The sequence below is a fragment of the Megalobrama amblycephala genome, linkage group LG11, assembly GCF_018812025.1.
Source record: "Megalobrama amblycephala isolate DHTTF-2021 linkage group LG11, ASM1881202v1, whole genome shotgun sequence".
NCBI classification, from domain to species: domain Eukaryota; kingdom Metazoa; phylum Chordata; class Actinopteri; order Cypriniformes; family Xenocyprididae; genus Megalobrama; species Megalobrama amblycephala.
Genome location: NC_063054.1, coordinates 3,537,628 through 3,562,948, shown reverse-complemented (window position 1 = coordinate 3,562,948; position 25,321 = coordinate 3,537,628). Strand labels below are relative to the sequence as shown.

General features: G+C 33.7%; 1 protein-coding gene across 1 annotated transcript in view; it reads right to left on the bottom strand.

Moving 5' to 3' along the window:
* The window catches only part of pinx1 (PIN2 (TERF1) interacting telomerase inhibitor 1), a 43,402-nt gene extending 22,933 nt beyond the window's left edge, over positions 1–20,469 (bottom strand). The window contains exons 1-6 of the mRNA XM_048208362.1: positions 20,342–20,469; positions 19,863–19,972; positions 17,478–17,570; positions 17,299–17,380; positions 16,955–17,038; positions 2,686–2,771 (exon numbers count right to left, since the gene is read on the bottom strand). Of these exons, the coding sequence (XP_048064319.1) occupies positions 2,686–2,771; positions 16,955–17,038; positions 17,299–17,380; positions 17,478–17,570; positions 19,863–19,972; positions 20,342–20,360 (474 nt within the window). The 5' untranslated portion in view covers positions 20,361–20,469. The remainder of the gene's footprint in view (positions 1–2,685; positions 2,772–16,954; positions 17,039–17,298; positions 17,381–17,477; positions 17,571–19,862; positions 19,973–20,341) is intronic.
* Between the last annotated feature and the right edge of the window lie 4,852 nt (positions 20,470–25,321).

The following is a 25,321-nucleotide window of genomic DNA, read 5'->3' as shown; positions in this document are numbered from 1 at the left end:
TGGTCCTTGTCAAACTCGCTCAAATCCTTATGCTCGCCCATTTTTCCCGCTTCTAACACATCAACTTTGTTCACTTGCTGCCTAATATATCCACCCACTAACAGGTGCCGTGATGAAGAGATAATCATTGTCACACTGTTCTGTGATTTATCAATAATAGCTTAGACGAGTTCTAGCATATACTTCTTAGTAACTATCTTAAAAAGAGCAGAAATCTGTGAGAAATAAAACAACGCAAACACAAAAGAGCTGATAAAAATAAGCTGTTATGGAGGAACAGTAGCCTTGTGGGCAGAGCCGTTTCATATGCCATAGCTGTGCACAAGGCGACCCGCGTTCAAGTCTCAGCTCAGGCTTGTTTGTTCATTAATGACGTCATCAGCGACTTGTCGACTTGACTTTAATCATATAAAAAAAGTCGTTTGACCCCTAAAATGAACTTGTTTAACACACAATATTCCTTTAACACCCAAAATTAGCCTTTCCTCACTGTTGAGCTGACATTTGAAGTGTTACATAAAACACGAGAATAATATCGAGATGTGGCAAAGCTATTTCAGCCGGTTGCGTCGCCGTATGGTCCAGCCCACCTGTGAGCACCGCTGACCTCTGCTTTCACGTGAGCCGCTCTCAGCGAGCTGCAGGCTGATAATGAGCCGTGTCATAGCGTGCCGTCTGACTCCACACACGAGTCACTGTAGGCAGGGATCCCGCTGAAATCCCCTTAACGGATTTGCACCCGCTCTCTCCTCTTTCACCCCATAGTCCTGTCAGCCGTCTCTGTGGTCAAATCAGGCTGTGTATTTCTGATGATGTGCTAGTGGGCACGATCAAACCGCATTTCCCCATCATCTCCCAGGTACAGGAGGCAGTGATATAAGTAGAAAACAGAATTACTGATGGTCCCTTCAAACCCTCGAAACTTGGTTTGAAGAAGTTGGTTTGAAGGGATTATGTAGTAGAGTTTTTGGCTTACACGGCTCTAATAGTTTGGATTCAGTTTGAAGGTGGTGGTGTCTGTATTTCCTCTGAAAGTCCACCTTAAAGTTGGCATTGTTATTTATTTTGACACATTTTGCAAGAGGACACGTCATTTGCTCATTTTTGTTGTGATGTAAATACTACACCGCATTTTTTGTGGTTCAGTTCTTAGTGAGATTTGTATTTCCACAAAGAAACGCCAGTGTTTGCGAGGCAGCAGAAGAATAGTTCTAGGTAAGCTTAGGTTTTAAGCTTTGGCTCGTAAATGAAATGTCGCATCAGAGCAGCTTTGCTGTTGTTATGACACTCGGCACGTGCCTCGTTTTCTGGCTGCCGTGCAAACACAGTGTTGTGTTATATGTTGATTCGCATACGGCGTAAAAAAGGTTGGTTATTTTGGTGTACCACAGTTCAGAATGCGAATAAATGAGAAAAGATCATTTGCCCATTTTGAATGGCAAAAATTCTAACAAAGTCAACTGGGGATTTTAAACATCTTAAGTAGAAGTTTATGAAGGAAGTTTGAATATATGATAAGCAGTTCTGGTTAAAATAATTGTGGTAACCTGTGACGAGCGAGAAAGCAAAAAAAAAAAAAAAAAAAAAATAGTGTTGCCTTGAAGGAAGTGGAAAATAAATTCATTCCTCATCGTAACAAACCGATCAAACAGGTAATTGCCCAAATTATTAATGTCTCTCGTGAAGAGTTGGTTACAATGTTTTGTTTAGTTTTAGTGATCTAGTTGCTAAGTGCCAGTTGTGTATGGAATTACACATTCTTGCAACATACTTATGGGTTGTTTGAAATGGTTGAAATGATGAAATGAGGGAGTCTGAACAGAGGTCATTTTGACATTTTTAAAAAGTATTTTGTACTTTTCCAGCAATATATTGTTTATTGGAAAAAATGCACAATTTCTATGTTTTAAATTTTTTATATTTTTATATTTTTTTATATTTAATGTTATCATATATATATATATATATATATATATATATATATATATATATATATATATATATATATATATATATATATATATATATATATATATATATATATACACACAATTTTTTTTGTATATACACAGTGCCAGTAAACAGTTCGACAACATCAAGGTTTATGTTTTTGAAAGTAGTCTCTTCTGCTCATCAAGGCTGCATTTATTTGATCAAAAATACAGTAAAAAACAGTAATATTGTAAAATATTTTTACCATTCAAAAGAACTCTTTTCAATATGAATATATATTAAAATGTAATTTATTCCTATGATGCAAAGCTGAATTTTCAGCATCATTACTCCAGTGTTCAGTGTCACATGATCCTTCAGAAATCATTTTAATATGCTGATTTGATGCTCAATAAAAATTTCTGATTATTATCAATGTTGAAAACAGTTGTGTACCATTTTTTTCAGGATTCTTGGATGGAATTAGGATACCATTCCCAACGTCTGACAATGGAAATTGCATACCGTACCACAAGAGACTTCTTTCAAAAACCTTAACGTTTCCAAACTTTTGGTACAGTGTGTGTGAAGAAGTGACAAAACTAACATCATGCTTATACTGAACTTTTACTAAACCTGTAATATTGTTATACGTCATTTTAAAGATATATATATATATATATATATATATATATATATATATATATATATATATATATATATGTATATGTGCTGCCAAGTTACACCGCTTACCTCATCTTGGTCTCTTATTTCCCGTTTCGATCGCTTCCCAAAAATACAAGCCAGGTCCGTTTCGCTACGACTGGACAGGTCCTTTCCTGTGAGAAAAGGTTAAAAACATGGAGACTTTTTATAGATCTTTGACATTATTCCACACAATAGAGCATTTGTGTAAACATTTTGAGTTCTGCTTCAGTGTGAGGGCAGCAAAGTTCATTTCAACCTGCGCTTCTGTCAAACTATCGTGCGAAATACCAAATACATATTTAAAAGCCGTTATCGATCGCTACTTTCCGATTTAAAAAGAGAAACGTGTTTATTATGCATTTCACAAACGTCTGGGCAGATGAAAAGGAAACGTTTCCGGTCGCAACCTGTTGACAAATGGATATTTTTCTAGTGGCGTTCAAACTATTGATTTAAATGGATAAGGGTCACAGGAGAGTTTTGAACTCCTGCCGAGAGGAAAGGTTTAGAGGTAAAAGAGGGCACGTTGCATGGTCGCAGGGGATGAAACGGCTGAGGAAAAACAAACGGTGCAGGGCCGGCCCCACCTCACACCTCCCGTTTTCCAGCAGCTCAAAGGCTCCAGGAGCGCATGGGCGCCCGTCTCAGCCGTGAGTCCTGTTCGTACAGCTGCATCCTCTTCCTCCAAGCAGCTCCTGATAACACTCGCTTATTTATTGCTCTAGGGTCTTTTTCAGCGTGGCTTTCAAAGGGGAGACCTTGCCTTCAAGTAACCAAGGTATCCTGTAAGCAGCCTAAACAAAAGGCCAAGCCGAACAAGCTTTCCACTGCTCACAGTGGACATCAAGTGGAGCCCAAAAATGACCTTTTTACTTATGGAAAAGAGATCTATCAACTAACAAAGGTTAGTTTTTGGGTGTAACTACAAGTGCCAGAGACAAACCTTTGGAGGATTAACTCAAACAAAAATGAACATCTGAATCATGTACTGATTGTTCCCCCCGCAAATAATTTCAATGACTTTGGAATGGAGATTTCAAGCTGCAAAAATGATGCAAATGCATCATAAAACCAGTCCATATATATATGCAAGGATTTAAGTTATACAATAGCTTTGTGTGAGAAACTGAAATTCAATTCATCAGCTGAAAATCTTCCCCTCCAGTGAGCTGTTAACAGTGCTGGTAGTAATTGGTTACATGTAATCTGGATTACTTAATCGGATTCCCAAAATTAAAAGGTGCCCTAGAACTTTTTCTTAAAAGATGTAATATAAGTCTAAGGTGTCCCCTGAATGTGTCTGTGAAGTTTCAGCTCAAAATACCACATAGATTTTTTTTAATTCATTTTTTTAACTGCCTATTTTGGGGCATAATTAGAAATGAGCCGATTCAGGGTGTGTGGCCCTTTAATTCTCGTGCTCCTTGCCCCCAGAGCTTGCGCTTGCCTTAAACAACATTAAAAAAAGTTCACACAGCTAATATAACCCTCAAAATTGATCTTTACAAAGTGTTTGTCATGCATACTGCATGCATACATCGGATTATGTGAGTATAGTATTTATTTGGATGTTTACATTTGATTCTGAATGAGTTTGATAGTGCTCCATGGCTAAAGCTAACATTACACACTGTTGGAGAGATTTATAAAGAATGAAGTTGTGTTTATGAATTATACAGACTGCAAGTGTTTAAAAATGAAAATAGCGACGGCTCGTCTCCGTGAATACAGTAAGAAACGATGGTAACTTTAACCACATTTAACAGTACATTAGCAACATGCTAACGAAACATTTAGAAAGACAGTTTACAAATATCACTAAAAATATCATGTTATCATGGATCATGTCAGTTATTATTGCTCCATCTGCCATTTTTCGCTGTTGTTCTTGCTTGCTTACCTAGTCTGATGATTCAGCTGTGCACAGATCCAGACGTTAATACTGTCTGCCCTTGTCTAATGCCTTGAACATGGGCTGGCATATGCAAATATTGGGGGCGTACATATTAATGATCCGACTGTTACGTAACAGTCGGTGTTATGTTGAGATTCGCCTGTTCTTCGGAGGTCTTTTAAACAAATGAGATTTATATAAGAAGGAGGAAACAATGGAGTTTGAGACTCCATTTCCATGTACTGAACTCTTGTTATTCAACTATGCCGAGGTAAATTAAATTTTTGAATCGAGGGCACCTTTAAAGGCACAATATGTAATTTTCGCCACTAGAGGTCGTTTATATTTAAAACAAAGCCGTAGCTTGATGACGCTGTGATTTCGCAAAATCACAGGAGGTGTGGTAATGGTTTTTTGATATCTTAATCCAAAAATTGTACATATTGTGCCTTTAAGTACTTGTAATTAGATTATATTACATTTTAAAATACTCATAATCAGACTACAGTTACTTTATCAATTACATGTTATTCTCATTCATTATTTCTCCAAACTACTATATCCATCTAGCTTGATCGCTGGATTTACAGAAAACTGTTTTCTTAACATTGCATATCTCAACTCAATATATTATTTTAATTATCACTCAGTGAGTTGTTTAACCATTTATTACGGTCTTTGAAAGGCTTTTGTCTTTCAGAAAGACATTAAAAATGTATGAATTCATGCCATTTCATATTTACATGCAATGCAGAGATTCCCCAACTTTTTGTCATAATATATTTACTTGAAGACCCTGTGATTTTGTGTGATTTTAAGTTAGGTCAATAATAAAATTAATAAATTTAAGTTCACAGTTCTCTGATGTCAGTTACATGATATGTAGGTAAACAATTTTTAGATTGATTGTTTTTATTTTAATATTACTTTGTTTAATTTTACATTTATGAATTATATGAATTAATTACTTATTAGCTTTCCATTAAACTCATGAACCCCAGCCTGGGATTATATTTAATGCACTTCATGTTGTTGATAAGTATTGAATGTGTTTTCTTTTTCTTTGTATATTTATATCAAAATGGTACAAGATTATACTATTCAAATTAAGGTGATAAACAAGTTAGGTCAAAAAGTAATCTAAAAGTAATCCAAAAGTAGTCAGATTATATTACCTTAAAATGTGTAAATATAATGGATTACATTACTAACCACGATTTTTTAATTGTAAGTAATCTGCCCAGCACTGGCCGTTAACTGCTGTGACCAAACCACTGAATCAGTGAGTTTAACTCAAAAACCGAATCAGTTTGATTCGTGATGAATCACTAAATCAGTGAGTTAAATGTAAGAACAGATCAGTGCGATTCATGAATCATTCAGTTCAGTTCAGTTTTGTGAACTGAATCAACCAATTATTCTAGAAAGAAATCTGAATAAATAAAAAGAACATTTTCTGTAAATAACAAGAAATTGAGTGCGTTCACAAGATGTATGGAGCCCTTTTTGTGTTCCTTTTTTGTCATTTTGTCATCATTTACTGTGATTATATTGAAAGCAATATAAAATAAAATAACATAAAATGCTTTAAAGTGTCTGAAAGCCATGAATGAGTAGCAGTACAGTCTACCAGTGCAAACGAGGTTATGAAACCTTGTTGGGATCAAGGTCACCGTTGAGATGGCAACGAATGTGACAGAACTCTGGCCAAACCAGATTAGCAATCACAGAGGCTTTTTCGGATCGACTTGCTAATCTGACAAGCGAGATACTAATTGACTGCCTCATAAGACACCTGGATAAGTTTGAAGCTTTTCAGTTGCAATTAAACAAACAAGGAAAAAGCCTTTTCTGGAGCAGGAAGTGAAGGTGACAAAAAAAGATCAGAGGGTGTCCTTTTAACTGTTTGAGCAGGAAACGGTAATGATGAAATTATTATATTATGCACTGGATTGTTTCTCAAAAGAAATCAGGTTAATTATTAACAAAGGGGTCCAAAATTGTTCCGTTCATCTGTGTAACAGCTTGACCCACTCGGATGATGAAGTGCTTGCAGTTCAGCTCACATCAAGAAATGCTGGATCAGTTGATAAATGGGCAGCCAATTAAATCTGGGTTACTGGTTTACGCTGCTCGCGTCTGAGACGGGCGCTGGAGACGCTGGTGCCTTTCTCCTGTTCTGAAAGACATCAATCTTTGAAACAAGCTACCTCCATCCTGTCTAGAGCACGGCTCAGCTTGCTTTCATTCTGAAGGATCAGTCCAAAATCAGTTATTAAAAATGAGACTGAAAGAAATACTAGAAATATATGCAGTTGTACCATCATTACACACTGCACATTCATATCCTGACAATAGATAATCAGCACCAAGAGACCTCTATACACTACATTTCAGATTACAGCCTAATATTACAGTCAAACATCATGATGGTATTGTGGCATTTAATGCTCTCCAGACTAACTGGAGTATTTACATTTACTTTAAAATGAGTTGCACACCTTTAAACATTAGATATAACTACTTTATCTCTGTTAAATCCATTAAAGGCCTTAACCTGGCAACGGCTTTGGTGAGGCGTACCCGGGAAACGTACAAAGGGCGAGGCCTTCTATGGTTTACAGATCAACTAATATCAGCAGAAGGTGATCCAATCAACAAAACCTCCACAGGGGACATGGGCGGACGATTGCCGTGACAACAAACTACAAATCCATTAGCAGTTGTAACAACCAGTGTCACGTTTGTCATTTAAAAGACGGTTTGACATCTTAGTTCCACTTTCTGACACGGCAACATTAAATCTCAAACAGACTGTTACGGATCAAATTACGGACATCACACAATCAGAGAACAGAGAATTCTTCAGAGAAATCATTTATCAATAAACACATTATAATCAGTGAGGATTTCAGCAGAATCACGCTGCAATATTTTTACTGTTAAAGGGATAGATAGTCCACCCAAAAATCAGTGTTAATTTGGACAGCAAATTTTGAAAATATGAATTACATTAAGGTTTGAACATGTAATATACACACAGATTTAACTGCTGTGACATGTCTTTATTTAACTTAAAATTAAATAAAGCTACTTCTCATAAAGAAGAACATGGTCTTCTTTTTGATTAACGATATATACATTCTTTATAACTTGCATCCAACGTTCTTCATTTTTTTCAAGCAGACATATTTATTTGTATAAAGTAAATGTAGATTAATCCTTATTAAAGCTATTAAAGTTATTCAGACATGAACAATGAGTGATTTTTCTCTTTTTCTTTTGTTGTTTGATTAACAATGACGGAGAGCAGCAGGTTTATTAGGCTGCTGTCACTTTAAGGCCGATGCACAGATATAATACACTGATACACATAGGGTGACCACCTGCCTATTAGGGCTGTGCAATTATTCGCAGTGGCAAAACAATCGTGATTTGAGCACATGCAATTTCTAAATCTCATAAGACTGCAATTTTATTTATTAATTTATTTATAATTTTAATTAAGAATATTTTGGATTTTTTTGGGATTCAGGAGAGAGGATGTGTCAGAGAGCAAGATAATTTGCAAGACCTGTGAGATTATTGCAACGAAACGGGGCAATACAACAAACCTGTTCCAGCACTTAAAACAGCGCCATAAAAAAACAACTGACATATATGCAAAGACATGGTGCCTGCATACATCATCAGTAAAGACGACTTCCGAAGACTAATACAAACACTTGACAAAAGATACCAAAAGATGCCATCTCTGTTTATCAAGCTGTTAATACTATGTTATTTAATTGTGAAATGTATTGTTATGCACTGAATACATTTAGAATGTAGCATATTTGAAAAAGCAAAAACAAAAGCCAAAATCGCAAATGCAATATTCATATATCGCAATATGATTATTTTGTCTATATTGCACAGCACTTAAAACAGCGCCATAAAAAAACAACTGATCATATATGCAAAGACAGTAGATGTGATTTTGCGGGACAATGCGGTGCGGGAGTGAGACAGATACATTTACTACTGTTATGCTATGTAAATACTGATTTACATTCGTTGGCAAACTTGGCATTTGCGCCGATTAATGTTTCTGCCGGTGGGTGTCCACACTATAATGTTGCGCTTCTGACAACATCAAATCATAGAGAGAATACAATTCTAGATTCACGAGTGCACATACAGGAGGACAAAGTTTGAGCTCGCACATGGTATAAACTGCGAGCGAGAGAGAGCGCGCGCGTCCAGTTTCGTGCGAGAAGGGAACCCGGCTGTGAGCGGAGAGAGTCTTGCTCAACATTTTTCGTTATAATAACGCCACAGAAACAGCTTTAAAGGTCCCGTTTTTTGAAGCTTTGATTGTGTTTATAGTGTGCAATATAACGTGTTCATGTTTCGCGTGTAAAAAAACAGTATTTTTCACATAATTTACTTATCTGTATACCGCTGTTTCCACTGTCATAAAAACGGGCTGATGACTTCCTTGTTCTATGAAGTCCCTCCTTCAGAAATACGTAACGAGTTCTGATTGTGCCAGCGGTTCCTGTGTTGTGATTCGACAGCAGCTTAGCGGAAAGGTCCCGGAAAGGTCACGCCTCTTACCATAACGTGGAGATGCACGCGCTCAGTGTTATTGTAAACATGTCTTTAATTTTACCCTATCAATTTGAGCCGGAATCAGACCCGGTGATTGGACTGCGGGATGAAAATAACAGCGTTTCGACGACATGGCGACAAACACACTCTACAAACGCAACTCTTGTGTATTCCTGTGGGCGGAGGTTAGTCAAAAAACTGTTTTAGTGACGTCATTAAAGGAGGAAGTAGAGGGATGTAGTCCAAACTGGCCGTTCGATGTAGGCGACTTCTGTTAAATAAAATATCTCGCTTGGCATTGAACTTTGAGCTTTTAAAATTTTACCGATTTTATTTATACTCTAACAACAACATTACACACTAACTAAAGTTTGAAACATGGGATCACGAAGAACGGGACCTTTAAATTAACTATCAAGGTGAGAAGAAAGACGTGTCTGAAAGTTGCAATCAATTTTTTATTGGTTAAAATAAATGGAGAATATCTTGTGTTTTTCCGTAGGTCCGTAGGACCATTTCCGTGGGTGGTGCTCGAGTATCCATGGGATCGGTGCATGTTCATTAGAAAATATTTGCCATCCGGATAGATGATTACATGCTTTAAAGGTGCCCAAGAATGCTTTTTCACAAGATGTAATATAAGTCTAAGGTGTCCCCTGAATGTGTCTGTGAAGTTTCAGCTCAAAATACCCCATAGATTTTTTTCAATTAATTTTTTTAACTGCCTATTTTGGGGCATCATTAACTATGCACTGATTTTTTCATCGCGCCGCCCCTTTAATTCGCCTGCTCCCTGCCACACGAGCTCTCGATTATATTACAGCACATTTACAAAGTTCACACAGCTAATATAACCCTCAAATGGATCTTTACAAGACGTTCGTCATGCATGCTGTATGCATGCTTCGAATTATGTGAGTAAAGTATTTATTTTGATGTTTATATTTGATTCTCTATGAGTTTGAGGCTGTGCTCCGTGGCTAACGGCTAATGCTACACTGTTGGAGAGATTTATAAAGAATGAAGTTGTGTTTATGAATTACACAGACTGCAAGTGTTTAAAAATGAAAATAGCGACGGCTCTTGTCTCCGTGAATACAGTAAGAAAAGATGGTAACTTTAACCACATTTAACAGTACATTAGCAACATGCTAACAAAACATTTAGAAAGACAATTTACAAATATCACTAAAAATATCATGTTATCATGGATCATGTCAGTTATTATTGCTCCATCTGCCATTTTCGCTATTGTCCTTGCTTGCTTGCTTACCTAGTCTGATGATTCAGCTGTGCAGATCCAGACGTTACTGGCTGGTATTTTGTGTGTATTTGTCTGTTCAAGTGCAGAAAGACGCAAAAGAGTTCAATTCAGTACTCGAGTGCTGACATCTGAGAGGCAGCTTTCTGTGTGCGCACAGAAAACCACACTGAATAGTTGTCAAGCTTTTTCAGATTTATCCATATGCCTGCTCTTCTCTTTCTCTCAGACGTTTACTTTTTTGAATGTTTTATGAGACATGCCAACTTATGTCCTGACGGGTAGATTAGCACATTAAATGTCCCAAATCGTCCCTCCCTAACATTTCTGTCTCATTTTTATTTGTCAAACGTCAGCAGATTTGTGTCATATTTTTTGTCATTCAAAACTGTTTTTAGTTATTTTATTTTTTTTTGTCAATTTGTCAACAAAATCAACACTGCCAAAAATAAATTCTGATATTCATGTCATTCCAAACCTGTACGCATTTCTTTCTTCTGCAGAACACACAAAAAAGGATATTTTGAAAATGGTTTGTATACAAACAACTTCAGTTCCCATTGACTATTTGTATAAAATACAGTGTAAAACAAATAAAGTTATGACATGAGGATGAGAAAATAATGACAGAATGTTAATTTTTGGTTGAACTCTCTCTTTAACCTCTAAATGGTGATGCTTTTACAACAGGATGTCAATCACACCAAGAATAGGGGAAAAAAACGTCTCACTAATGAGCTTGAGTGATGCTTTTTCACTTCAGGAAGACACAAAATGAGAGTTATGGAGGCAGAGGGCAACACATAACCAATCAGGGCAGAGCTGAGGTCATGCACATGAGGTTAGTAAGGTATCCCAATTGCCAAAGGGGGTCGTGATGAGGTTGTGTGTGGGATAGAAGTCCATTCCGTCTCATGAGACACATCCACTGAAAGTACGGTCTTCCTTGTTGTTAAACAAAGGCTTTAAACAGAGACAACGACAACAACATTGTTCTGGATGCAGTGTTATCTGTGGGACTCATCAGGTGCTGATTGAGGCCATTTTGAGTAGTAAGAGCACTGGCCCATGCTCCTCACAGGAAACAGGAAGTCGAGCTTAGGAGCGGTATGCTGTGGTGTCCTCTCAGGTGATAAGAGACACAGAGTTTTTCCCCAACATTCCTGACATTTCTTATAAACATCCATCATGGAAAATGAGACAAGGCCTAAAAATACTACCCTTAAAAGTGTCATAGCATCATGGATGTTTAGACCAGAGGCCAAATAAATTTCCCACTCATAGAGACCACCAACAAACATCAGGCCGCCCTGCTTTCCATGCTGGGAAGGATGTGAGCCATCAACTCTACGTGACTAAACATTCAGGAGATGAACGTCAACCGCCTGATCAAACTCAGGTTAGTTGTTCGTCTACATGATAGTCAGAAAACATGGAGCTTCATGACGTGACTCCCTGTACTGGGGCGGCACAGACTGCTGGTTAAGCTGACCGCTAAACTGATCACGCTGATCTACTGCAGCAGTGACCCATGAACTTTAACTACATATGCCAAAGCATACAAAGTTCAGCTACTGAACACAGGAAGTGATGGAAGGGGGGCTTTATTTATAAAGGAAATTGAAAAAATAATACCAAAAAAAACTGGCTTGGCTGCATGAATGTTTTTCAAATTAACACATCATGTAGGTTATTTTACAAGAAAAAAGAAAAACAACAACCTTTCACCAGCAGACTTAAATAGACAAACCTGACTTTGTAGAGATTAACTTGTCATCTCTTTACAAACAGGTCAATCATAAAATATAGGCCTATAAATAAAAATACGGAGTGTCTATTTGCACTGTGTCTTGTTGGCAAAGGCTATTTACACTAACTCCGCCCACTAATGTCTGGTTGGGACACACAAGATTAAATAAGATGCACGCCACTCAATGTCTACAGTGGAGTAGGCCATAGGGAGTATGGCGTGATGAAGCAGCTTTTGACACGATCGACCAGAGTTTGAATCCGCCTGTGGTTGAACTGTTTCCCCATCACAAAACAGATCAGAAAGGCATTTACTTTCAATAAAAATGAAGAAAATATTTGAAAAGTAGTAATAAAGTGCCTAACGAGTGTATAATAAAGTATTTATTAATAATAAAGTATTTATTAATAATAAAGTATTTATTAATAATAAAGTATTTATCAGGAAGGGTTAGGGGTAGGTGTATGGAGGGATTTATTGTCCCAATAAGGTGGCATCCATTTAATTATATTAATAAAAATAATCATTTAGACTGTGTTATTATTGCATCCTGTTAATGTAAAAAAACACTGAGGAGCAAATAGTATCTGCCACTACTTATAAGTATAAATAGCATCTAACAACTATTTGCACTTATTGCAAAAAACTGCTCCATTTCTATAGTGGAAATGGAATATACCGCCATTTTCAATAAACCACCATTTTCATTATATCGCTATTTTCACTTATTGGAAATGGAATATATTGTTATTTTCAATATATCGCTATTTCCACTTATTGGAAATGGAATATATAGTTTTTTCAATATATTGCTATTTTCACTTATTGGAAATGGAATATATTATTTTCAATAAACCGCCATTTTCATTATATCGCCATTTTCACTTATTTGAAATGGAAAATATTGTTATTTTCAATATATCACTATTTTCACTTATTGGAAATGGAATATATTGTTATTTTCAATATATCGCTATTTTCATTTATTGGAAATGGAATATATTGTTATTTTCAATATATTGCTATTTTCACTTATTGGAAATGGAATATATTATTTTCAATAAACCGCCATTTTCATTATAATCGCCATTTTCACTTATTTCAAATGGAATATATTGTTAATTTCAATATATCGCTATTTTCACTTATTGGAAATGGAATATATTGTTATTTTCAATATATCGCTATTTTCATTATATCGCTATTTTCACTTATTGGAAATGGAATATATTGTTATTTTCAATATATCGCTATTTTCATTTACTGGAAATGGAATATATTGTTATTTTCAATATATCGCTATTTTCATTTATTGGAAATGGAATATATTGTTATTTTCAATATATCGCTATTTTCATTTATTGGAAATGGAATATATTGTTATTTTCAATATATCGCCATTTACACTTATTGGAAATGGAACATATTGTTATTTTCAATATATCGCTATTTTCATTATATCGATATTTTCACTTATTTGAAATGGAATATATTGTTATTTTCAATATATCTATATTTTCACTTATTGGAAATGGAATATATTGTTATTTTCAATATATCTATATTTTCATTTATTGGAAATGGAATATATTGTTATTTTCAATATATCGCCATTTACACAATTTACACTTATTGGAAATGGAATATATTGTTATTTTCAATATATCGCTATTTTCATTATATCGATATTTTCACTTATTGGAAATGGAATATATTGTTATTTTCAATATATCGCTATTTTCATTTACTGGAAATGGAATATATTGTTATTTTCAATATATCGCTATTTTCATTTACTGGAAATGGAATATATTGTTATTTTCAATATATCGCTATTTTCACTTATTGGAAATGGAATATATTGTTATTTTCAATATATCGCTATTTTCACTTATTGGAAATGGAATATATCGTTATTTTCAATATATCGCCATTTACACTTATTGGAAATGGAATATATTGTTATTTTCAATATATCGCTATTTTCATTTACTGGAAATGGAATATATTGTTATTTTCAATATATCGCTATTTTCATTTATTGGAAATGGAATATATCGTTATTTTCAATATATCGTCATTTACACTTATTGGAAATGGAATATATCGTTATTTTCAATATATCGTTATTTACACTTATTGGAAATGGAATATATCGTTATTTTCAATATATCGTCATTTACACTTATTGGAAATGGAATATATCGTTATTTTCAATATATCGTTATTTACACTTATTGGAAATGGAATATATCGTTATTTTCAATATATCGTCATTTACACTTATTGGAAATGGAATATATCGTTATTTTCAATATATCGTCATTTTCATTTATTGGAAATGGAATATATTGTTATTTTCAATATATCGCTATTTTCATTTATTGGAAATGGAATATATTGTTATTTTCAATATATCGCCATTTACACTTATTGGAAATGGAATATATTGTTATTTTCAATATATCGCTATTTTCATTATATCGATATTTTCACTTATTTGAAATGGAATATATTGTTATTTTCAATATATCTATATTTTCACTTATTGGAAATGGAATATATTGTTATTTTCAATATATCGCTATTTTCATTTATTGGAAATGGAATATATTGTTATTTTCAATATATCGCCATTTACACAATTTACACTTATTGGAAATGGAATATATTGTTATTTTCAATATATCTATATTTTCATTTATTGGAAATGGAATATATTGTTATTTTCAATAAATCGCTATTTTCATTTATTGGAAATGGAATATATTGTTATTTTCAATATATCGCCATTTACACAATTTACACTTATTGGAAATGGAATATATTGTTATTTTCAATATATCGCTATTTTCATTATATCGATATTTTCACTTATTGGAAATGGAATATATTGTTATTTTCAATATATCGCTATTTTCATTTACTGGAAATGGAATATATTGTTATTTTCAATATATCGCTATTTTCACTTATTGGAAATGGAATATATTGTTATTTTCAATATATCGCCATTTACACTTATTGGAAATGGAATATATTGTTATTTTCAATATATCGCTATTTTCATTTACTGGAAATGGAATATATTGTTATTTTCAATATATCGCTATTTTCATTTATTGGAAATGGAATATATTGTTATTTTCAATATATCGCCATTTACACTTATTGGAAATGGAATATATTGTTATTTTCAATATATCGCTATTTTCATTTACTGGAAATGGAATATATTGTTATTTTCAATATATCGCTATTTTCATTTATTGGAAATGGAATATATTGTTATTTTCAATATATCGTCATTTACACTTATTGGAAATGGAATATATCGTTATTTTCAATATATCGTTATTTACACTTATTGGAAATGGAATATATCATTATTTTCAATATATCGTCATTTACACTTATTGGAAATGGAATATATCATTATTTTCAATATATCGTCATTTACACTTATTGGAAATGGAATATATCGTTATTTTCAATATATCGTTATTTACACTTATTGGAAATGGAATATATCATTATTTTCAATATATCGTAATTTTCATTTATTGGAAATGGAATATATCGTTATTTTCAATATATCGTAATTTTCACTTATTGGAAATGGAATATATCGTTATTTTCAATATATCGCCATTTACACTTATTGGAAATGGAATATATTGTTATTTTCAATATATCGCTATTTTCATTTACTGGAAATGGAATATATTGTTATTTTCAATATATCGCTATTTTCATTTATTGGAAATGGAATATATTATTATTTTCAATATATCGTCATTTACACTTATTGGAAATGGAATATATCGTTATTTTCAATATATCGTCATTTACACTTATTGGAAATGGAATATATCATTATTTTCAATATATCGTCATTTACACTTATTGGAAATGGAATATATCGTTATTTTCAATATATCGTCATTTTCACTTATTGGAAATGGAATATATTGTTATTTTCAATATATCGCCATTTTCACTTATTGGAAATGGAATATATTGTTATTTTCAATATATCGCCATTTTCACTTATTGGAAATGGAATATATTGTTATTTTCAATATATTGCTATTTTCACTTATTGGAAATGGAATATATTATTTTCAATAAACTGCCATTTTCATTATATCGCCATTTTCACTTATGTGAAATGGAATATATTGTTATTTTCAATATATCGCCATTTTCACTTATTGGAAATGGAATATATTGTTATTTTCAATATATTGCTATTTTCACTTATTGGAAATGGAATATATTATTTTCAATAAACTGCCATTTTCATTATATCGCCATTTTCACTTATTGGAAATGGAATATATCACTACTTTCAATATCTCGCTATTTTCACTTATTGGAAATGGAATATATCGTTATTTTCAATATATCGTTATTTACACTTATTGGAAATGGAATATATCGTTATTTTCAATATATCGCTATTTTCACTTATTGGAAATGGAATATATCGTTATTTTCAATATATCGCTATTTTCACTTATTGGAAATGGAATATATCACTACTTTCAATATCTCGCCATTTTCAATATATCGCTATTTACACTTAGTGCAAATAGCACTGCCATAAAATAAAAATAGTGTGCTGGTACTGTAAATTATTTATTTTTTTTATTTTATTGTTTTTTTTTTAAATGAGAACATCACAAAAAAAGTCATGGGGCCTTTGAATACTGTTGCGGACAATTGCCCTTGGAGTCAAAAAGGTTGAAAGTTCTCTCAAAATAACGTCCTGTAGCATAATGTCAGATTTGCAAGAAGATAATGAATGGCTCACCTTTAGTGAATTTCATGTAATGGACCCTTTTCTTGGATGTCTTTGATTTCTCCACCAAACTAAATCCTTGTTCCTGCGTGGGGTCTGAAAGTACACCGAAAGATTAAAATCATAATAAAAATAATGTTTTAAACAAGAGTGATTCACACGACTAAAACGTGAAAGACATGAAAACCACAGACTGTACACAACCACCACAGAACACAGTTCAGGTCATTTCAACATCACAATAGCACCACCTATTGAATGTCAAGGAGAATTACACTATTCTGAAACTACAAAGACAAACAACTGACTTTTTACACAGCTGGTGCTTTGCCTTTTATGTTCATAATTCAGCTTACTGTCAGTGTGGGTCTGTCCATGGCAGTTGTTAAGCTCAGCAAGGAGTTGATTAAAATCATCCTGGTGGGCAATCCAGTTGTCCTAACAAAACAAACCCCCCAAAAATAGATTGAGGCGACTAAAAAACACAAAACAATAACAGTAGCTCAAAGAGAAGGAAACAGCGATGGTTCCTCACCTCGTTGTTTACATTAGTGCCCAGACCCATTTTGTTGTTCTTGACTTTAACCTTAATGTGTTCTGTAGACCCCTGTTCAGTCTTGCCGAGACCCTGCCATGCAAACAAACCAGGAAAAACATGCAAAACAACACTATTAGAACCATTCCATGTCCATTTCCACACAAGCAAGACATGACTGAATCCCAAATCACATACTATACAGTGGGTACTACACTTGGTTTAAAAATGACTTTGCAACCGTTAAAAAAAAGTTATATATTTATATAGTAAAAATGTGCGTAGTATGAATGAAATTCGGACGTACTACATCTGACATGTTCAGAGTCAGTTGTGTCATTCCTAAATCCTCTCCCGTGGCCTCACGGGATAGTAAAGTGTCCATTGAATGCACACTTCAGAATCTCACCAGATTTAGCAAGTCATCCGGGTACTTTTTTACGAATACTATGAATTTGAACATACTATTTGCAAACAATTTTTTGATGCTGCTTTGCTGCACTCCATTATGCACCGCTCTGTCTGATGTAGGATCACACAAAGTTTTAAAATGTACATTTTTAGACTTAATTGGTCTAACGCACTCAATGTCAAAATGAGATGGCCAATCAAATCAAAGAAGGCGGGGCTTACTGTTGACAGAAGACGAGTGTGAATTCAAACACAATGCTTTCATTTTTGCAGTGAAAGAGTGCATGGTAACTAGTAAGATGTAAGTAGATGTAAATTTGACAACTGTTTTATGGTGGAAATGTTTAACAGCCAACAGCAATATCCAGTGACGCAAACTACTTTTTTTTCATAAAATTTCACCATTTTGAATTGAAAATATGCACATGATCCATGTCATTCTGAATGTGACGTGACAAGAAACATTTTGCATTTTTGACTTAAGAGACATATACAAATAAGAGTGAATGTGTGGACGTTTTTAAAATAAAATATTATTTGCAAATAGTTTAAGTGTATTACTTCATAACTGCAATAGACCCTAATCTAGTACTTTCACCATTCTTTCTTTTTCACCCCTTCCCCCACACTGAATGAATGAATTAATGAATTTAAAGGCACAATATGTGGATATGATTAAAATATCCAAAAACCACTAGAACAGGGTTATATATTTTGTTGACTTATACTTACTAGGGGTGTAACGGTACACAAAACTCATGATTTGGTACGTACCTCGGTTTTGAAGTCACGGTTTGGTATGGTTTTTGGTACAGCAAGTGGGGAGAAAACTAAACATAAAATTGCTTTTTTTATTATTTATTTTTTTATTAAAAACGGTGGTTTACTGAACAATTTGTGTTTTTGTCTTTAAATATAACTAAAAGTTTCTTAAAGGGTTAGTTCACGCAAAAATGAAAATTCTGTCATTTATTACTCGCCCTCATGTCGTTCCACACCCGTAAGACCTTCGTTAATCTTCAGAACACAAATTAAGATATTTTTGATGAAATCTGATGGCTCAGTGAGGCCTGCATAGCCAGCAATGACATTTCCTCTCTCAAGATCCATTAATGTACTAAAAACATATTTAAATCAGTTCATGTGAGTACAGTGGTTCAATATTATTATAAAAAAGCGACGAGAATATTTTTTGTGCGCCAAAAAATATAGTGATTGACCGATATCAAAACACTGCTTCAGAGATTTACGAATCGAATCAGTACTCGGATCATGTGACTTTGGCGCTCTGAGTAACTGATTCAATTCGTGAAGCTCCGAAGCAGTGTTTTGAAAACGGCCATCACTATTTAAGTCGTTATTTTGTTTTTCTGGCGCACCAAAAATATTCTTGTTGCTTTATAATATTAATATTGAACCACTGTACTCACATAAACTGATTTAAATAGGTTTTTAGTACATTAATGGATCTTGAGAGAGGAACTGTCATTGCTGGCTATGCAGGCCTCACTGAGCCATCAGATTTCATCAAAAATATCTTAATTTGCGTTCTGAAGATTAACGAAGGTCTTACGGGTGTGGAACGACATTAGGGAGAGTAATTAATGACAGAATTTTCATTTTTGGGTGAACTAACCCTTTAAGACTTAAGTGTTTATTAATTAAAAATATATAATTGTAACCGCCTTAAACGATCTTACATTGAGGGATACAAGGCATTCCTTGTGTTTTTGGAAACACTGGAACAAAAGTTTGAATTTTTGTTAATTATACGTTTGTTGCTTTTTAAATATGTTTTTACTGATATGGACCTTTGTGTGAAGTAAATTTAAGATGTAGAGTGTCAAGTGACAGATCTGTCCATTCGAAACGCTTTCCAGGATTCTTTAGAAACATATTTTTTTAGCTAAATTTAATATTCACTCCAGACATTTGACGTGTGATTTTACTAACGTTACTTCAGCCCATTTTTACCTTTCCTTTGGCCCAGCCCATACTTTCCAGCATCTTCTGTCCGAATTTAGACTCATCGTTGCTCCACGAGCTGTTTCTGGGGTCCACAGACCACTTCTGTTTACGACGAGCTGATAAAACATGAAAATCATGACAGATGTAAGTTTACAAAAACGTGAACGACAACATTAATAACAGATTACGTTTCATGTTACGTTTCTAACACAAAGAAACATGTTATAAATGTCACAGGGGTGTTGTGTATAGTTTGAAGTACAGTATAAAGTCGAATATAAGTATTTGACAACTCATGATGTTAAAGAGCCACGGCGACTAGCCTGCTAGCAAACATGCTAAACAACGCGGAGGAATATCGACTTTAAAATACGATATTCATCCAAATCAAATACACATCCATAATTCAATTTGACAAAAACCGACAACTAATATTTTAAAGCATATAACACTACGCTAAAATACATTCTAAATTGTAAACTCACGTTCGGCAAGCATGGACATCTTAAGGGGTCCTTGAACACATGGAGGAACAGGCAGGTTGTCCTATTTGTGCCTGATTCAAAATGACTGTATTGCACTTCTGTCGTCTCAAATATTACAATATTATTATATGATTTGTAATTATTTAAAGAAACAACAAATTATATCATAAACGTGAATTTAGGTTTTTACCCCATTAGTAGCTACAAGTCATCGTATTTGCACACTTTTGTAACAGTAGATGGCGTAAGTGGTTTACTTTAATAAATTAATAACTATTAACTGATCTAAGCTTTTAGCTTTTACAAATTTTGTTTTGTTTCTTTAATGATATTTTATTTTTAATAACAGTGGTAGCTAATATCAGGATCTTAAAATTTACATTTTCATTGTAGCAACATTTATTTTTCATTGGCCAGAGTTGCTTAAATTATATTTTTAAAGTAGTTAAGATGACATTGATATCAACGAAAAGGTAAAGTAAATGCCTATTAATGAAGATGTGAATTAATATGGTCCTTTTTGCTGAGCACTTCTGTTACTCTCTTGTGTATCTCAGCATTGAGCTGAAGATCAAGTGATTACTGTAGCAACCAATGCAGATATTGAGACACTGTCTGAATAAACAGATCAAATTTCATTACTTACAAAATTACACTGTGGACAGTCAGTCCCAAAGATCAGATCTGAAAACCCACTCAAATTATGTGCAATGCAAAGTAACTTGTATTGTATTCATATCTTAAAAGTGATTAAAAAAAATGAAGAATATTTTAAAAACTGTACTTGCAGATAATATAATATTAATTACATAAAAGGCCACTTAAGTGTACTTAATGAGAGCATAAAAAGGTTCAATGAGTTTGTATAGAGACGGTTCTTGGATCAGTTTTAAAGAACGCTTGCCAAAGAAGCTCCTTCCTCCTAAAATGTAATCAAAAAAATATTTTTTCAAAAAAAAAACTTTTTTTTTTGCATCATCTGACCATAAAACTTTTGAAAAGTAACTGACACTACTGGAACTTCAAACGGGATGGGTTATATAGTCAGATGAAACAAAAAAGCAGCACACAGGGGTAAAAAGTACCCCATGTGTACAATGGTTAAATATAATCATTAAATTAAATTAAATATAAAGATGTACAGAAGTCCTACTTACGTTGGTCAAAAAGCACTCTCAAGTTCAAATAATTGCATTTAATATAAATTTATAAATTTTCATTTAATTGTAAATTTTTTCATTTCATTTCATGAAAATCAGAGTCCAGTTGCTGTTTTTCAGGCAAGACTCCAATTATTTGTGCTTTGCACAACTTTTTTTTTTTTATAAATTTGTCTAAATTGCAGCGATAAAATATAAATAATCAGCCATAAATATCATAATGTCACAAGCATGTAATTACCTCCAAATTTATTGTGTTCTCTAATTATTGGGTTTATTTCAGTTTTAGACACAAGCTAACAATTACCAGAGAATCCTTGTGTCTGTTTGGGCTTCATTTCTGAAAATGAGCTGAATAAACTACAGATGGATGATTCGTTTACTTTCATTTAATGACAGATTGAAATATAGTTTGATATAGCAAGAAAATCAGTTACACTAAAGTCCAATTCTCACTATGCTTATCATCATGCATATTACTGGATATTGGGTGTTTATTATACTTATAAAGCACATATTAATGCATTATTCTGCATGATCATATTCTACATCCCTCAATCCTACCAATACCTAAACTTAACAACTACCTCACTAACTATTAATCAGCAGTAATTAGGAGTTTATTGAGGCAAAAGTCATAATTAATAGTGAGAATTGGACTCTAAACCTAAGTGTGAGCAGAAAATCATATCCTGTTACAGGTCAAACTCTTTAAAGCTGGATTTAGAAATACTTTCTTACAAGGATGAAATTTCATGATCCATTTTGGACAACATATACGGTAGTTTCACTGCAGTGGGAAGCGTGTGGTTATGGAGGTGTAGACTGATCTTTATCCCGAGGTTAAAGAGTTCATCTTCTGTCTGTGGTGAAGAAGAGTCTGTGCGATTAATGTCTTATTGAATTCCCATTGATCCCGCTGTACGCCGCTCAACCACGGAGGTGAACGTGTCACAGACTGAACTGCCATTAGTAATCAATCAGAACTGTGAAAGAATGGGATGTGCTGGAGCAGATATATCAATATTTATCTGAAAATACTGCATGCGCTAAATACATTCATTTTGCTGCCCGATTGTTTTTAAAATGCATTAGAGACACTTTTTTTGTGACAATATGTTATAAGATATCTAACATACAATTAACCCATCATGAAAAGTAGCTCATTTTAATGCATCAAATGTCTGTTTTTATTATTTTTAGCAACAACAACAACAAAAAAAAAAGTTTAAGAATCAAGCATATAATCTCTTTCCACTTTTCTCCATTTTTACACAGACTGAAGCTTGACTGCAAGTTACTGTAAGAAAAATGTTATACATTTTGTCTATTTCATTTTGATGTTTGACAAAGTTTAGCAATGATAACCTATTCGTGGAAAGTGTCTGAAAGACCAGTATACGTTTTTTTTTTTTTTTTCATTCAAAAGACAGTCATCAGACCACAGCAATATGGAAGTCCTTATATGGTCGTTGAGGATGACTGCTATGTGTTTCCACAGCAACAGGTTACCACGCGTCAGCTGCAACACAGAGTTTTTTGGCATTCCCCTCTTTAAAAGGATTAGTTCACTTCCGATTTCAAATGTACTCACCCCCATGTCATCCAAGATGTTTATATCTTTCTTTCTTCCTTCAGTGGAAAAGAAATGAAGGTTTTTGAGGAAAACATGCCTGTAGACTTCCGCCTACGTCACGCATGATCTTTCCAACATGATTACATAATGCATGCATCTCACAGCAGTGCAAGACGAGCATTTGTGATTAAAAAGTATATAATTTTTATTTATTTTTTAGAAAATGGCCAATGGTTTCTCTAGATAAGACTCTTATTCCTCGTCTGGATCATGTAGAGCTCTTTGAAGCTGCACTGAAACTGACATTTGGACCTTCAACCCGTTGAACCCCAGTGAAGTCCACTATATGGAGAAAAATCCTGGAATGTTTCCCTCAAAAACCTTCATTTCTTTTTGATTGAAGAAAGAAAGACATGAACATCTTGGATGACATGGGGGTGAGTGAATTATCAGGAAATTTGAATTCTGAACTGAACTAATCCTTTAAGGAACCAACCAGGAGTGTTACTGATCTTCTCTCAGCACAGACAGATTGTCAGCTCTGATATTCAACAGCATGTTGACTAAGAGGTGTGTACATGAGGAGGCGTGTCGACACAATCAGTGGTTACACAACATGACACACCTTAACAGGAAGTACAAAAGACCGTCTCTGGCTGTGCTCTGCCTCCACCAGACATGTGAACTTCATTGCTCAGTTCTAAGAAACACAACGGGGGTTTCTTGAGTCAGGTGTACAAGAGCTCCTGAGAAGAACGAGTGGGAGGAGGTTATGCTGTCATACGGTACCATGCAAATGAGTGTTATGCAATGTTTGCATAACATTTAGATTATGGTAAACATTGTGGTCATGTAAAAGATGGATGTTCACAGCAATCATAGGATTTGAAAGTTGGAGGGTTTTACTCTACAAACCCAACATCCAAGAAACTGCCTGTAGACAAGTCATGTTTCTGACATGATTTAGTAAATAATTGTTTGTTTTGTCCCTCTAGCCAAAATAAATATATAAATAAAAATGCATGCATTTTGCGTAAGAACATTGTTTCGGTTGTGCTTCAGCTCTGTGTAACTGTGTATGAATATAACCCTCTGTTAGAGAGCTATATGTCAGTTTATCTGTTCAATAAAACACCTACGTAATCTCCACATCGCTTTCAAAAGATTTAAAATCCCTCAGTTTTCACCATCTCCATGAAGCCAAGCTAATGTTGGTTCTTGTTTTATTACGAGATCTGTTGCGTTCTCTTTTTTTGCCAGCAGATTCTCCTCTGTTCTGCGTTTGTTTAAAATGTCAACCTTTCTCGCTCATTGTGACAACTAACTTCTGCTAGTACCACACCAGACACGCGCCAAAGAGCTGGTGTGGTGAAAAAAGGGTCTCCTGCAGTGATCCCATTGCTTCCACAGACTTTTAATGGGTCGTATTTTTAGCGCCTGCATGGTTATATTTCCTGCAAAATCATGTTATGATTTATATAGTTTAAAATATGTTATAATGACCTTTTAAATGACATGGTTCATAACTGAAGCTATAGGTTGTAAAATCAAGCATTTCTCGTTCTGTTTTTTTGTTTTTTTTAGTTAGCTTATGTACGAGCATAGCATACATCTACCTCATTAGCTTGCTAGCTTAGTTCATATTATATTAGGTATGCTTTCAATATAGTTCACAATTACATTTAAAATTAATGATGTTTGTGTGTACTTAGCATATTATATACTATACCACATTGCTATTATTGTTTAAAATTGATATTAAATTACTTTTACAAAACATAGTGTGTTGCAACAATCCTTATCCTTATTCATATAATTAATTTTTAGACATGGTTGTGTTTCCAGTTTGTTTTATTATGCAATACATAGGCATTAATTTTATATTTCAAGCATGTTGTTTGTGCACTTAATCTAACAAACATCATACAATAGTAAAATATGTTATAATTGGTCAAGATATCGTGATAAAAACTTTTGATCAGGCATTACCTCCTGGGTCCTAAAGGAGACCCGATTCATTTATTATTTTATGTTTGGAAATATACTTTTTTTTTTATTATTGAATTGTTTGTTTGATGTTTATTTAATGCATATTGCTGTCAAAACCACTCAAATCATTCATATTTATATTACTTTAATTGTATAATAATAATAATAATGGATGCTATTATTATTATTTACCTTAATATTATATACTGCTACATTAGGTGACACCAACAAAAGTAACTTTATCAGTTGTAAATA